The sequence below is a fragment of the Hemicordylus capensis genome, chromosome 5 (genome assembly GCF_027244095.1).
Source record: "Hemicordylus capensis ecotype Gifberg chromosome 5, rHemCap1.1.pri, whole genome shotgun sequence".
Taxonomy (NCBI): domain Eukaryota; kingdom Metazoa; phylum Chordata; class Lepidosauria; order Squamata; family Cordylidae; genus Hemicordylus; species Hemicordylus capensis.
Genome location: NC_069661.1, coordinates 234,903,365 through 234,917,265, shown reverse-complemented (window position 1 = coordinate 234,917,265; position 13,901 = coordinate 234,903,365). Strand labels below are relative to the sequence as shown.

General features: G+C 49.5%; 1 protein-coding gene across 1 annotated transcript; it reads left to right on the top strand.

Moving 5' to 3' along the window:
* The first annotated feature begins 9,968 nt into the window (after positions 1-9,968).
* Positions 9,969-13,518, top strand: LOC128327457 (uncharacterized). Its single transcript, XM_053256254.1, has 3 exons — positions 9,969-9,980; positions 10,317-11,158; positions 11,270-13,518. The coding sequence occupies exons 1-2, from the start codon at positions 9,969-9,971 to the stop codon at positions 11,133-11,135; spliced, it is 831 nt and encodes a 276-aa protein (XP_053112229.1). The 3' UTR covers positions 11,136-11,158; positions 11,270-13,518.
* Positions 13,519-13,901: the final 383 nt, after the last annotated feature.

The window sequence follows — 13,901 nt, the reverse complement described above, 5'->3', positions numbered from 1 at the left end:
GGATACGGTGCTGCACCCTAGGGGTGGCAGCTGCACTGTGGCTTGGCTACACTGCAGCTCTCTGTTGAAACTAGCTTAATAAAGTCATCGCCCTAGTTTTAACCCATTTCTTGTGTCGTGTCATTGATTTGGGGCTATGGATGCCAAGGAACTTCATGGCAGAACTCTTGCAAGATGTTCTCAGGTAGCCCTGAGTGGGATCTCTAGAGCCGCAAGGAAAAGCTTTGCAAAGAGGCAGGATCCACAAATCCAAAAGAAGCAGGATTGCTCCTTCTGCCCTAGCAGCGCTCTGGGAGCCAGCCCTGCCCTCCAAGTCCTCCCAACGGGAGGCTGGTTCAGACACTCACACCATCCATCCAGTGGCAAAGCTCTGCATCCTGGTTGCCAGTTGACGATGGGGTTTTCAAATAATAATAATTTTAAGGAAACTCTCTGGGTGTAGAATCCTAGTATGTTGGGGAGAAGGCTCCCACACAGGTGTGCAGAAAGAGGGAAAGCTTGAGGAGCTTTTAAACTCATTCATTTATTTTGTGTGTAGATTTGGATAATTAGCTTTGGCGGTCGTGGGCGGGGTGCAGTAAAAGGTGTGGGAAACTCCTCAATTGGCTTGGGTGCTGCGTACCCTTGGTTTACTGTAACCCTTTCCCCAAATTGCTATCTTTCTATGTGTGGTGACCTTTCGGGGGGAGGATCACACAAATCATACACCTGCAGCTTGAAGTGACACAGTCCCGGGAAATGTCACTGCCTGGTTTTGCTGAATGTTTAGATGGACAAATCCTATCAGAAGACATTAGTCTGTGAGCAGTGCACTGCAGAAAGAAAGAATCTGGTGATCACTAGCAGGAGCCAGCATGAAGAATGTGTCATGAACAAGTCATGACAGAGAGTTCCTAGTTTCTTTGAGCATGGAAATGCTGCAGCCATTGCTGTGTGTCTTGATTTATACCAAGCATTTGACACAGCCTTCACAATATCCTTTTCGACTTCTGTGGAGGATGTGGCCAAAACCTGCATTTTGTTGTACGTGTGCTTGTTCTTCCTGTTGAGATGTTTAAAATGGCTGCCTGTCCCCCATCGTGTGTTAGAGTTCCTTAGACCAAAGGTTAAGCAGCCTTGGCCTTCGATACATCCCCGTTTTTTTTTCTGTCTGGAGATCATTCCATCCAGTTTGTATTTGCCATGATTGGCTAATCCAGAGGAGGTGGGCAAAATTTTGGGGATCAGAAAGGGGAGGTTGGAAACACTACAGCTAGGGAGCAGTAAGAGCCGTTGAATCACAAACGCCCAATTCAGATGTTATGCTGTATGAGTGGTGTGTGTTATTGATATGAGCCTCGATATAGTGAACCTGGATACAGGCCCTTGGTACAGAAAGGAAGTGTACTTCTGTACCTGCATTCAATCTAACATGTGAATGACTGTACCTGTGTACACTCTACACTCGCTGTACCAGTGTTGAACAAAACATGCAAATAGGCCTAAAGAAGAGAGCTGAATATCGCACACGAGATCTGGATCTCTCCTGGGACAACCGGAGCAAAAGACAACAGCAGGATCAGACAAGGCAGTGCTGAGCAGAGAGACGGGCTGACGAAGAGCTGCCGGTGAGATTCTCTTAGGGCCAGCATAGAGTAATCACGGCCTGCGCTTATCCCATTATCATTTTCCTTCTTGCTCTTATGGTTATTGCTCTTAAAACACTGCAAACGCTATTGTTTGAACTAGTCTCCCACACACACACACCCCTCCGAGTAAAAACTTCACCTTTATTTCAGTTCTTGTGTACTCTGTCTGTATTCCTGTATTCGAATAACCAAAACTTATCCCCACCACGATCACTACACTTGTATGCATTTTATACCGTGAATGGGTGAAACCGAGTGCCAACTATATATGTCATAGACTGTAAAATTAAATCAATCTACAGGTGAAACTTGGAAAATTAGAATATCGTGCAAAAGTTCATTAATTTCAGTAATGCAAATTAAAAGGTGAAACTGATATATGAGACAGACGCATTACATGCAAAGCGAGATAAGTTAAGCCTTAATTTGTTATAATTGTGATGATCATGGCGTACAGCTCATGAAAACCCCAAATCCACAATCCCAGAAAATTAGAATATTACATGGAACCAAGAAGACAAGGATTGTAGAATAGAACAATATTGGACCTCTGAAAAGTATACAGTGTACTGTGCTTGACTGGCCAGCAAACCCACCTGACCTGACCCCATAGAGAATCTATGGGGTATTGCCAAGAGAAGGATGAGAGACATGAGACCAAACAATGCAGAAGAGCTGAAGGCCGCTAATGAAGCATCCTGGTCTTCCATAACACCTCATCAGTGCCACAGGCTGATAGCATCCATGCCATGCCGCATTGAGGCAGTAATTGCTGCAAAAGGGGCCCAAACCAAGTACTGAATACATATGCATGCTTATACTTTTCAGAGGTCCGATATTGTTCTATTCTACAATCCTTGTCTTCTTGGTTCCATGTAATATTCTAATTTTCTGGGGTTGTGGATTTGGGGTTTTCATGAGCTGTACGCCATGATCATCACAATCAAAATGGTGATTGGATTCTTCCGAGTCGTGTTTTATAGCTGCTTCCTTCATACACACAAGGCCATTTTAAGTAGATTTAACTAAAGGTTTATTCAGCAACAACTCCATTTTCTCCTTCCCTTCCCCTTGCTTTTCCTCTTGACTCCCCCCCCCCAACTCACTAGAGGAAGCCCCTTGGGATAAATGTACAAACAAACAAACAAACAAACAGCAAAAGAAGAAGATTACTGAATAGAATGCAACTCTCCTTGCACTGTGCATTGCTATCCCATATGTGCCATCTGCTGGGATATCCAACTGAATGTGGACTTGTTCCTGAACTGATTCTGCAGTTGTGACTGGACACTTTCCGAGGTCCATGAACACCCCTGCGGACCTTCTTGCCTCCATCCCCAGCCTGGCTGCTCTCAGCGGCGGTACCAGTGGTGATGCCACTAGTGGATGGCGAGGCGGTGGTGGGAATGCATGGCTGGTGCCAAATTCCAAAGCAGGTGGCGTGGGTCAGTAACCTGTTCCCTTTACGTGAGTGAGAAGGGGAAGGGAAGGAGGTGTCTATCAGCTGCGTGGAAGGCCACCACTGCGTGGGAGGGGTGTGTTCATCCATGGGCGGAACTGGGGTGGGACAGCCAGGGCACGTGCCCTAGGCACCACTGAGGGGAGGGCACCACGCCAGTTCCTGCCACCCCCACCCCATTGCCCACCTGCCCAGCCCCAGGGCCCCTCAGCCTTACCATCCTGCTTGCCTTCTGCAAAGCCTAGGATCCTCCACGGGCTGGGCCTGCAAACTGCAGAGCAGCTCTTCTCTCCCCGCCTTTCAGCTGATCGGCGGTTGGGCAAGGCTTACAGAGAGGCCTCCGAGTAGGCCTCCCTGAAGACTGAACTCGGCAGGCCCCAAGGAAGCCAGGAAGAAGAAGGCAGGCCGAGTTCTCTGCTGCAGCAGCCCCTCTCCCCAGAACATCCAGCACAACTTTTCCCAGGTACTGTGAATTCCTTTTTGTGGTTTACTCCCCCCCCCCATATATAGGGATCTGCTTGCCATAGGGCTTTGATATGGATGGGGTGGGGAGACTGAGAAGTCTGAATATTTAATTTAAAACAGAGTGGAAACTTTGCTGGCTTTAAAACCAAAAACTATCTAAAAAGCCCTATAAGTGGCTTGTTTCATGGAAGAAAATTACAAAAACTTCTGGAACAATATTATATTATATTATATTATATTTATTTATTCATTCATTCATTCACTCACTCACTCATAAATGCACTTATGTTCAAGTTGTTTTGCAACCCAGAAGGTCTGAGTGAGAACTGTGAAGCATGTGTGTGCTTTTGTTTTATTTTATTTTTCTTAGGTGTGAACTGCTCCCCAATAACTTGCAGGGACTTCAGGGTAAATCTGGCCAACATGTGAATGCAGCACCTCCATTCAAGAGGAGATGTGTGTTATAGGGCTTTAAAAGCCCTGTGTGAAAAACCTCCTGGACTCAAACTTTACTGAATTTGTTCAGAATTCTGAGAAAACAAACATAGACTCACCCTGCATGGTTGAAAGTCTCCTTTGCTAATCTGCAGCGAGGGGGCCATTTTAATAATTAGTGTTTCTAGTGTGTTCTAGGCATTAAAAGTAGCACAAACATATAGTACTCAATGTATATCACTATATACTGTGAAGTGTGCATGTGTGTATTCAGTGAAATGTATTTCCAGGCAGCATACATATTTTGAAATATCAGTCTTACATCCTTGGGGGCCTGGGGTGTGTGCAGGCCCTGGACTTTGAGGGGCTGGAGGCCCATTTTTAAATCTCATCTTGGCCCATTCCAACCTTGCTATGCCCCTGGTGGTCATTACACATGGGTTTCTGCACAACACCTGCACAGAAGAAACTCCCATGTAGAAAAGGTGTCTCTTGTAAATTGACCCTGAATTTTCCATCCATGACTGGGATATCTGAGAGTTAGAGTCAATAATAAAAGAACAGCACACTGCTTGTGACAGGAAGGGGCAAATTACAATGATTTCTTAGTTTGGCAGGGGCTGGTTTTGGCCCTGGCAGAACTTGGCTGTCTGCTCCTGTTGCAAATGCCTCTGTCTAGTGTGGCAAACTAATGTATCCTCCTCCCTCCTGGTGTCAAAGTAAGCACTAGTGTGGTGAATGCACATATACCCCATCATGAGCCAACAATCATCACAAGACAAAGGCTGGCAGGAATCATTCACTGGTTTATAGACTCCCCCCGCCACCTTCTTCCTCCCCTGTTTTGCTAGTGGCTATTTGGTCAGGTGATCCTCTAGGACAAAGTCATGTTTTTAAAAAAGCATGAGATGAGACAGAGAAAATGACACTTGGAATCCTCACATAACTCCTGACTGTGGTTCTAAGTCTTTAATAAAAATGGCTCATGTTTTCAGGTTTTGATCAACAACCATGTCTAGATGGTACAGTGTTCCTTTTAACAGGGATTTCCAGAAATTGTTTACTACAAGTCCCATCATTCCTGTTTGGACAGGGGTGCAATTTCACTGCTTGCCCTAGGCACTATTTTCCCTAGATACGCCTCTGTGTTCATCCACCTCATGCACACAGCAAGTGTAGTGTGGAGACCAGCCCTTAAGACCATCGAAGAAGTAACAACTTTGCTTTGACTGTTAAAGCCTTCATATAGGCATCGTACGCACAAGCAGCTGCCAGCCAGGAGATAACAAGGACGCTCGGTATGGACAGTGCTGAAAGATTCATGGACGGGCTTGTGGGGCACAAGTCTGGCCATGCAAGCTGCACAGGAAAAACAAGGAGCCACATGGGTGGGTCGTATCTGAACTTTTTGGGGACCAATACCTGGTTCTGTTTGGTTATGGGGGGCAGCCCCTCCTGCCCTTATTGACCAGCCATCGCTGACTAAAGAAGTAGAATCTATGCATAGAAAGTGTGAGCCATAGAGCTAAAAGGTAATCACTTAAAAGCTGTGGAACGTTTATGTTTTACATAAAGCATAATGTTCTGTGTAAAACATAATGTTTTATGTTTTTGCCCCACCACCATCACCCCATACCAGTCCCACTTCCAGGTGTCCATTAAAAAAGACTAGTGGCCAATGGGAGGGTAATGTAAAGCAACGGTACCTTGAAGGCTGCCACTGAACAGAGTCCCACCCCTCCAACACCACGACCATCTCTTCCTCTCAGCTCTCCCCTGGTAGATGGACTCGACTCCTCACTTGATAATCAGAGAGAGGAGAAACTTGGGGGGCAACTCCTCACTTGTGGAGAGGAAAAACATGTGGAGCAACTCCTCACTTAATTTTTGGGTGGGGGGAAGGGAAGGCACTTGCAAGAGGGAGATATGGATTATTAGATTTGGTGTGGAGGGAGTTCAGCAAAATGAGGTGGGGACTCCTCCAATGCTTAGGTAGGATCTGCACCCTTGCTTCCGTTGGTTTTTGTTTTTACTTGAGAGCCAGTGTGATATAGAGGCTACAGTGCTGGGCTTGGCCATGGGAAATTCTGGTTTAGATAACCCACCCAACTTTAAAGCTCATTGGATGGTCTCAGGCAAATCACCATTTCTTGGTGAAAAACACCATTTCAGGTGTTTTTCAAAAGCTGCTGGAAATAGAGGATTATTTTAAGTCGGACATACCTCAGGCTAAGCCAGAATTCGCAGCCTCTCTTCGGAGGAAAACAAAGCCCTGTCTGTCCTGGTCCCTGAATGCCCACAGGGAGGTGCCTGAATGCCTCTGCAGACAAATACTGGACTTGGGAAGAGAGCACTATGGAACAGGTTGGCACGGTGGGTGGGTGGGGGCAGCTGGTGGATACTTGCACCCTTTGTACCTGGATGCACTGTATCTGTGTACAGTAGCGACTTAAGAGGGCTCGTATCTTACACATGTACTCAGGTAAGTGACACTTTGGCTATCTATATTAACTTTGTAGGAAATAAATGGGGAACACATGAAAAATCTGCCACTTGTCATATTTTTAGAAACCAAATGTTTACAATTTGGTGTCCATAGCCTGCAAGATTCCCCTTTTAGCATACGTCCCAGTAGGCTTATGTGCTCACCCAGCCCTGTGTGTGCGTGTGTATGTGTGTGTGTGTGTGTGTGTGTCCCTATCAACTTTGCAGTGCCTGGACCAATCAGAAAGAAATTGGGTGCAGTTGTAGGGACACATAGGGACACCTTGCCGGCGTAGTTTGTGATATCAACCACCCCAATTCAAGATGGCGGATGCTTAAACGTTTGAGGTACAAGTGGCTAACTTGTGAACTGCCCCAGGTGGTATAAAGATATGATAAATAAATACAATATTTTTTAATGTGGATTTTAAACTTGTGGTTCGCAATGCTTTGGGGAAACTGCCTGCTTTCTAAGCAAGCCTCACTGGGGTTTTTTCAAACTCTTTGTTCTCCTTCTGGCATCACCCTCTATGACATCACCTAACTGTCCTCTTAACTGTCAACTGCTCAGAAGTTTCCTGGCAGTCAATTTCTGCTGTCTCTGAAGCCATTTCGAGCCTTGAATGGGACAGTGGTCTGGGAGAGTAGCTGCTTCCTCTCTTCTCTGCTTTCCTCGGCCAGGCTTAGCAGAAGGTTTAACTCCTGGGCACCTTCAGCATCCTGCCAGAGGAGTCGTGGTCAACCTGATGGAAGGGCCTTCTCTTCTGTGCTGTGGCCCACTTCATCAAGTGGTGAGTTTCAAGGGAGCCCTGCCCTCCCTCTGTTCCCTTTGGAGGAGACTAAGGGGGTTTCTATAAAATTTGCTCTATCTGCTAATAGCTGGACCCTTGTTAAATGGGCCAAGAGGTGCTTTTTAACGTTGAGAGTCTTCTATTGGGCACCTGGAGAGCAATTGCCCCTATTCAGTCCAGCACAGTGGCCCTTCCAGGGTCCCGCTTGTGCAAAATCAGCCCTGCTGAATGGTTAAAGAGGTACATTTGAGGGTAGTTCTCATATTTAGTGTGTGTGTGTGGTGGGGGTTGTCTTTGGTAGAATAGAGGAGGGGTTTACCATTGCCATCTCCCGTGCAGTATGAGAGCATGCCTTTCAGCATCTTCCTGTATCGCTGCTGCCTGATCTAGGTGTTTCCCATAGTCTGGGAAACATACCAGCGCGATTTCGAACTGGCAACCTCTGGCTTGCTAGTCAAGTCATTTCCCCGCTGTGCCATTTGGTGGCTACTGTGAGTCCTCTGGGGAAAAGGAAATATCTTCAGGCCTTCTTGTGGCACACAGTTTGGACTTCACCCCTGCCCACTGCGCAAAGCACCACTTTGTAAAGTGGTGACTCTCTTCTGATTAGCAGGATGGGGAGCAACTGTCCCCTCAACAAGACAGCCTAGCATCCTTCTGGGGCTACTGCTGGTCTCTCTGCTGCGCTGCTGCACAGACTGTGTCCCAATTCCCTTTGGGACAGGGAATTCTCTTCTCATTCCTTTGGCAATGTAAATCACGTTGGGAATCCTTTTTGGTTGAAAATAGCATATCCACATTTGTCATATTTGTGGAGCGTGAGTCTGACTGGAAAGAGTGACAAAGTCACACGGTCCCTCCTCCCTGCTCGTGTGCCAGGCTGCACAGTGACAGCGCCCAGACCTGGGTACTGTGGCTCAACTGCTTACACAACTGGAAGCATCTGTTTTTTCCTTATATCCATAGAAAACGGGGCACCAGAACAGGACCATGAAAGATTTGGGGGACAAGTGGTGTTTCCTTTGATCTATCTGGTGTAAGGTCAAGATGCGAAAAGATCAAGCAGGATCCGGCAAGGAAACAGCAGACTTTGAAAGAAGGTGTAGTATTCAAGAAGATAAGAGGGGAGGGGAAAGGAGGGGAGGGGGAGGGGGCAGAAGAAAAAGAGAACTTCACTGGGCAACAGAAGGGAAAAGGCATAACTGGGCTGTGGGGTGGAAGACAAGAGGAGAAAGGCCTACTGGGCAGGAACAGTCAGTGAGGGCTCGGGAGCAACCAAGCCAACGTGGACACTAGCTAAGGAGGGATCCTTACAGCTTCCTCCAGAGGTGCTCTTACCCCTGGACTTTGGGGCCGAGGTCCAGGGCCTCCGCAGCCCCCAGGGGACCCCCAAACCCCTTCAAACTGTCCCGGATGGCGTGGTCGCCTGGCAGAGCATGATGATGTTTAATTTCCGGGGGGGGGGGAGGAAAGCCTCCAAAGGGCTTTAGGTCCTGGCTCCAACATTACCTAGGCGCACCTCTGGCATCCTCAGGAGAACCACAAACAGACATTTTCTCTGAGAAGAAGAGAGAACCCCTCTTTCCCCCTGCTGCAGCCTCCCATCTGCCCTGATTGGCAGGAAAAGGTGCCAGGCAAGATATTCTGTCTTCTGATTGTTTGGGGACTACCTGACTTGGCGTCTTCTGCTTGAGTCTGTCCGACCAGGAGCTCCAGGCGGCACTTGGACAAAGCAGACACTGGCACTTAACAGCCAGCAGGGAGGGTAGCTGGGCACCCATCCACCCAAAGACTCAAAGAGAAAGCTTGCAAAATCAATCAATCAATCAATCAATCAATCAATCAATCCAGGAGACACCTGGGAAAAAGAGAGAGCCTGGCAGGTTGGGCAGCCGCAGCCTACAAAAACAAAAAGTGCCCAGGCACACAGCAGCAGACAGCAAAGCGCAGTTTGGGGCCACCAAAGGAGAAGAGGGGTTGAAACCTCAGCATGCCAGCTATCAAAGGCACAGAGGGCTGTTACAAGTCCAAAGCGGGGTGGGGGGGGGGGAGATACAAAGATACAGAATTTAAACCCGCAGCAGCATCCAGTTCAACCCACTACCACTAGGGCTGCTGGTACAATTGTAAAAATAATAGAAAAATAAGCAGTTGGAAAGGAAAATAAAAGGAGAGTAAGCCAGACACTGGCGCAGTCTCTCTGCCACCACCCTCTGCTCTGCTCTGCTGCAGTCTCCCTCCTCTGATATCCTCTAAAGGTGTGTGGCTCTCTCTGTCGAGCAGCCCCTTAAATACAGGTTGAAACTCCCTCCTTTGGGCTCCCCCTCCCTGCTCCCTCCCTCCAAACAGTGGGGGCACAGTGGCCCCTGACAACACGTGACTGTGTGTGATGACAAGCCAATCAAGGAACAAGGAGATCACAAGCCAATTGGAAGGCAATGCCAGAAAACTAATCAGCAAGGGGAAAAGAGCCCTCCAAAATGGCATCCACAATTGCCACTCGAAACAGCAAACCAGTTCGCCACAAAACCGGGTTGATCTCGAAGAAGACCCCTTTTTGTAGAGTGTTCTGTGGTGAGATTGAACTGCTTGAAATGCCCCGTATTGCAGGGAACCATTTCACGGGCAAATCGTTCTGCACATCCCTAGTTAATACTGAAAGCCATTAAGAAAACAAGTCATTTAAGTAGCAGGTCTGCAGATGTAATGCTGACAGTGGTGAGTGAGAGTCCTAGAAAGAGGGACAGTTGTCCAAGTGTCTGTAAGTGCTGCAGTCTTTGTCTGCTTCATCATTTCAGATGACGTGTTAAATTGCCTCAGTCTGTTCCTAATTGGTTGCTGTTTTGTTTTGCTATTTGGTTTTGGGTTTGATATGAGAAACGGTTTAGATTTTTCTCATAGATAGTACCTAGATGTAATCGAAAGCTTTCTCTGTTTTGTCATGTTCCTTCATGTATGCCAGAAGGACCAGGCTGGCCATATACTGCTTCCCTGCCCTGAGGAAAATCCCATTACCCACTTCTAAACGAAATTGGCACCATTGAATAGCACTAGATCAGAAATAAGAAAGGTCCATATACTAACTTTGATATTTCAGGACGACCTCCCCACTTCTGCTGGCCGCCCTGGGACACTCTCATACACCACTTCTGCAGCCGGCCCCGGGACAGCCCCGCACCCCCCTTCTGCAGCCAGCCCCGGGACAGCCCCGCACCCCCCTTCTGCAGCCGGCCCCGGGACAGTCCCGCACCCCTCTTCTGCAGCCGGCCCCGGGACAGTCCCGCACCCCCCTTCTGCAGCCGGCCCCGGGACAGTCCCGCACCCCCCTTCTGCAGCCGGCCCCGGGACAGTCCCGCACCCCCCTTCTGCAGCCGGCCCCGGGACAGTCCCGCACCCCCCTTCTGCAGCCGGCCCCGGGACAGTCCCGCACCCCCCTTCTGCAGCCGGCCCCGGGACAGTCCCGCACCCCCCTTCTGCAGCCGGCCCCGGGACTGTCCCGTACCCCCCTTCTGCAGCCGGCCCCGGGACTGTCCCGTACCCCCCTTCTGCAGCCGGCCCCGGGACTGTCCCGTACCCCCCTTCTGCAGCCGGCCCCGGGACTGTCCCGTACCCCCCTTCTGCAGCCGGCCCCGGGACTGTCCCGCACCCCCTTCTGCAGCCGGCCCCGGGACTGTCCCGCACCCCCCTTCTGCAGCCGGCCCCGGGACTGTCCCGCACCCCCCTTCTGCAGCCGGCCCTGGGACTGTCCCGCACCCTCCTTCTGCAACTGGCCCCGGGATTGTTCCATACCCCCCTTCTACAGCCCATCCTGGGACAGTCCTGCACCCCCTTCTGCAGCTGGCCCGGGAACACTCCCACACACCCCTTCTGTAGCTGGAACCAGGACACTCCCGCACACACCCCTTCTGCAGATGCCCCCTGACACTCTCACAACCCCTTTCTGCAGCTGGCCCTGGGACACTCCCGCACACACCCCTTCTGCAGCTGGACCTGGGACACTCCCACAACCCCCTTCTGCAGCTGACCCTCGTACACTCCCGCACTCCACTTGTGCAGATGGCCCCAGGACACTCCCGCAACCCCTTTCTCCAACTGGCAATAGTTCAGTCCTGCCCCCTCCCTGATTTCCCTCAGGGTAGGGATTAAAATGCTGGCCAAGAAATGAGGAGAACTCCTGCAGAAGTTACTACTGCCATTCAATGCAAGGGAAATGTAGAATCCCAGGAGAATGGGGCAGCTCTAGATGGAGCATCTCCAGTCGGTGACCCAGGAGTGGAAAATGCTGTTGAGATTAACGTTGTCTTACCCAAGGACTCGCCTCACAGCCGAACCAAGGTTAAGGTCAGTATCAGTGACTATTTTTGTAATTTTCTTTTTGAATTGCTCGGTTCCTTTCCCCGTATTTCCCAATTCGGTTGCAAAGACATGGCGAACCCGATTTGGGGATAGATCCTCAAAAGTCTTGAATGTGGGTGTGTCTGGGGAGCAAAGGGGCTATGCAGAAGGGATTGGCTGCATCCCAGTTCCAATTCTGTGGAGGGCTGGAGAAGACAAGAGCTGGACCAAGCCAGGATGGATGGGGAGCTTAGGAGGAGAGTGTGGCAGTGGAGTTGGGCAGCCCTTCTGGCCTCCAGGGGACACTGGTGTGCTGCCCTCTTCTGCTTCCATTTATATTTAAGGTGGGGGGTTTTAAGGTGATGGTAAGCCTTTTATTCCATATATCTTTAAAATGTTTCTCTCTTTTATATTCAAACTGCTCTTTGTTAAGATACCCCGGGGTGGTGTGCAGCCCATCGGATCCGTAGCAGGGAGCTGAGCACGCTTGAGTCTGAGTGTTTTCTTATCAGAAGCACACAGCTAAATCACCAAACAGAAATACTACCCGCCGGGCAAAAGAAGGGGAAAGGGATGGTTGGGGAGGGGAAGGAAAGAAGGAATAAAGGAAAACCCGAGGGCCGACAACAAACAGCAGTGGGGGTGATGGGAGTTGTAGCCCAATGACAGCTAGAGTTTGGCCATCCCTGCAATAATTAATATAGTACGCTGGAGCAGAACCCTATGTGTTTATGAAGAAAACCCAACACATTTTGGGCAGCAGCTCTTTGGCAGGGGCCAGATAAAGACATCAACATGAAACCAAGGTAGTTGAAACTGAGGGTCATTGTGAAAATGACATTTAAGTCGTAGCAGGTCTGCCAATCTGAAGCTCACACTTGTTATCCTTTTCTTCTCTCTCCATTCTAGCAGCAAAGAAGCCCTTCCCGGAATCCCTCTTGGCATTGAGGAGAGCAAGCCCACACCAGATTCCCACTCTCTTTCTGGCTAGGTTCCCAAAAGCCTCAAGTCCATTCAAGGTGTTGGGAGAAGACTCCCACCACCAAAGGATTCTTTTGTGTGGAAGGGTGGATAATTCTCCACAGAGAGGATTTTTGCCTTCACCTCTGAGGCAAAAATCACCCCCTTCTTAACAGGGAGGCATGGTTGCGCCCCCCGAACCCTCACGCCAGGAGTGGAAGCCACACCTTAGTTTACAGAACCACTTACAAACTAGTTTCTAAAGTTGTGAGTTTTCAACCCTTCCCTCTGCCCCATCTCTTGATTCTGAGCCTGGGTGCAAGACCACACCTTCTCCTAGCACTGCATGCAGTGTGGGGGGTGCTGGTCTTGCATCCATTCCTGGCAGGGTATAAGAAACAAGCCTGGAACACACAGTGGACCATGCTGTGACTGCATCCTCGGTAGGGATGTTCCTGAATCGGCACGTCTGAGCCGGACGAATCGTTTTGGTGCCCCTCTAACGAGGCGCCGAAATGATTTGAGCACATCCCTTATCCTCGGTCCATAGGGCCGTCCAGGGGGATGAGGGCATGCTGATAAAAGCAGTCCCCAACCTCTGCTGGCTTTCTGCAGGAACACCTTGGCATCCGCTCACACACACCCCCGGGCGACAGTGTGAGATTAGCTGGCCGCCTATTGGGGCCGAGTAGGAATTTTCCCCAGCCACCCAGATTGGCCTGGAGGTGGCTGGTTTTTTGCCTACTCTGCACTGTTGCACTGGAAGCAGGTTTTGATCTGGCCCATGTTAGGAGCGGTGCCTTTAAATAGAGTAGCCCCGTGGTCACCAGCATCATGATGGCAGGTCAGAGGAGGGGATACGGTGCTGCACCCTAGGGGTGGCAGCTGCACTGTGGCTTGGCTACAATGCAGCTCTCTGTTGAAATTAGCTTAATAAAGTCATCGCCCTAGTTTTAACCCATTTCTTGTGTCGTGTCATTGATTTGGGGCTATGGATGCCAAGGAACTTCATGGCAGAACTCTTGCAAGATGTTCTCAGGTAGCCCTGAGTGGGATCTCTAGAGCCGCAAGGAAAAGCTTTGCAAAGAGGCAGGATCCACAAATCCAAAAGAAGCAGGATTGCTGCTTCTGCCCTAGCAGGGCTCTGGGAGCCAGCCCTGCCCTCCAAGTCCTCCCAACAGGAGGCTGGTTCAGACACTCACACCATCCATCCAGTGGCAAAGCTCTGCATCCTGGTTGCCAGTTGACGATGGGGTTTTCAAATAATAATAATTTTAAGGAAACTCTCTGGGTGTGGAAACCTAGAATGTTGGGGAGAAGGCTCCCACACAGGTGTGCAGAAAG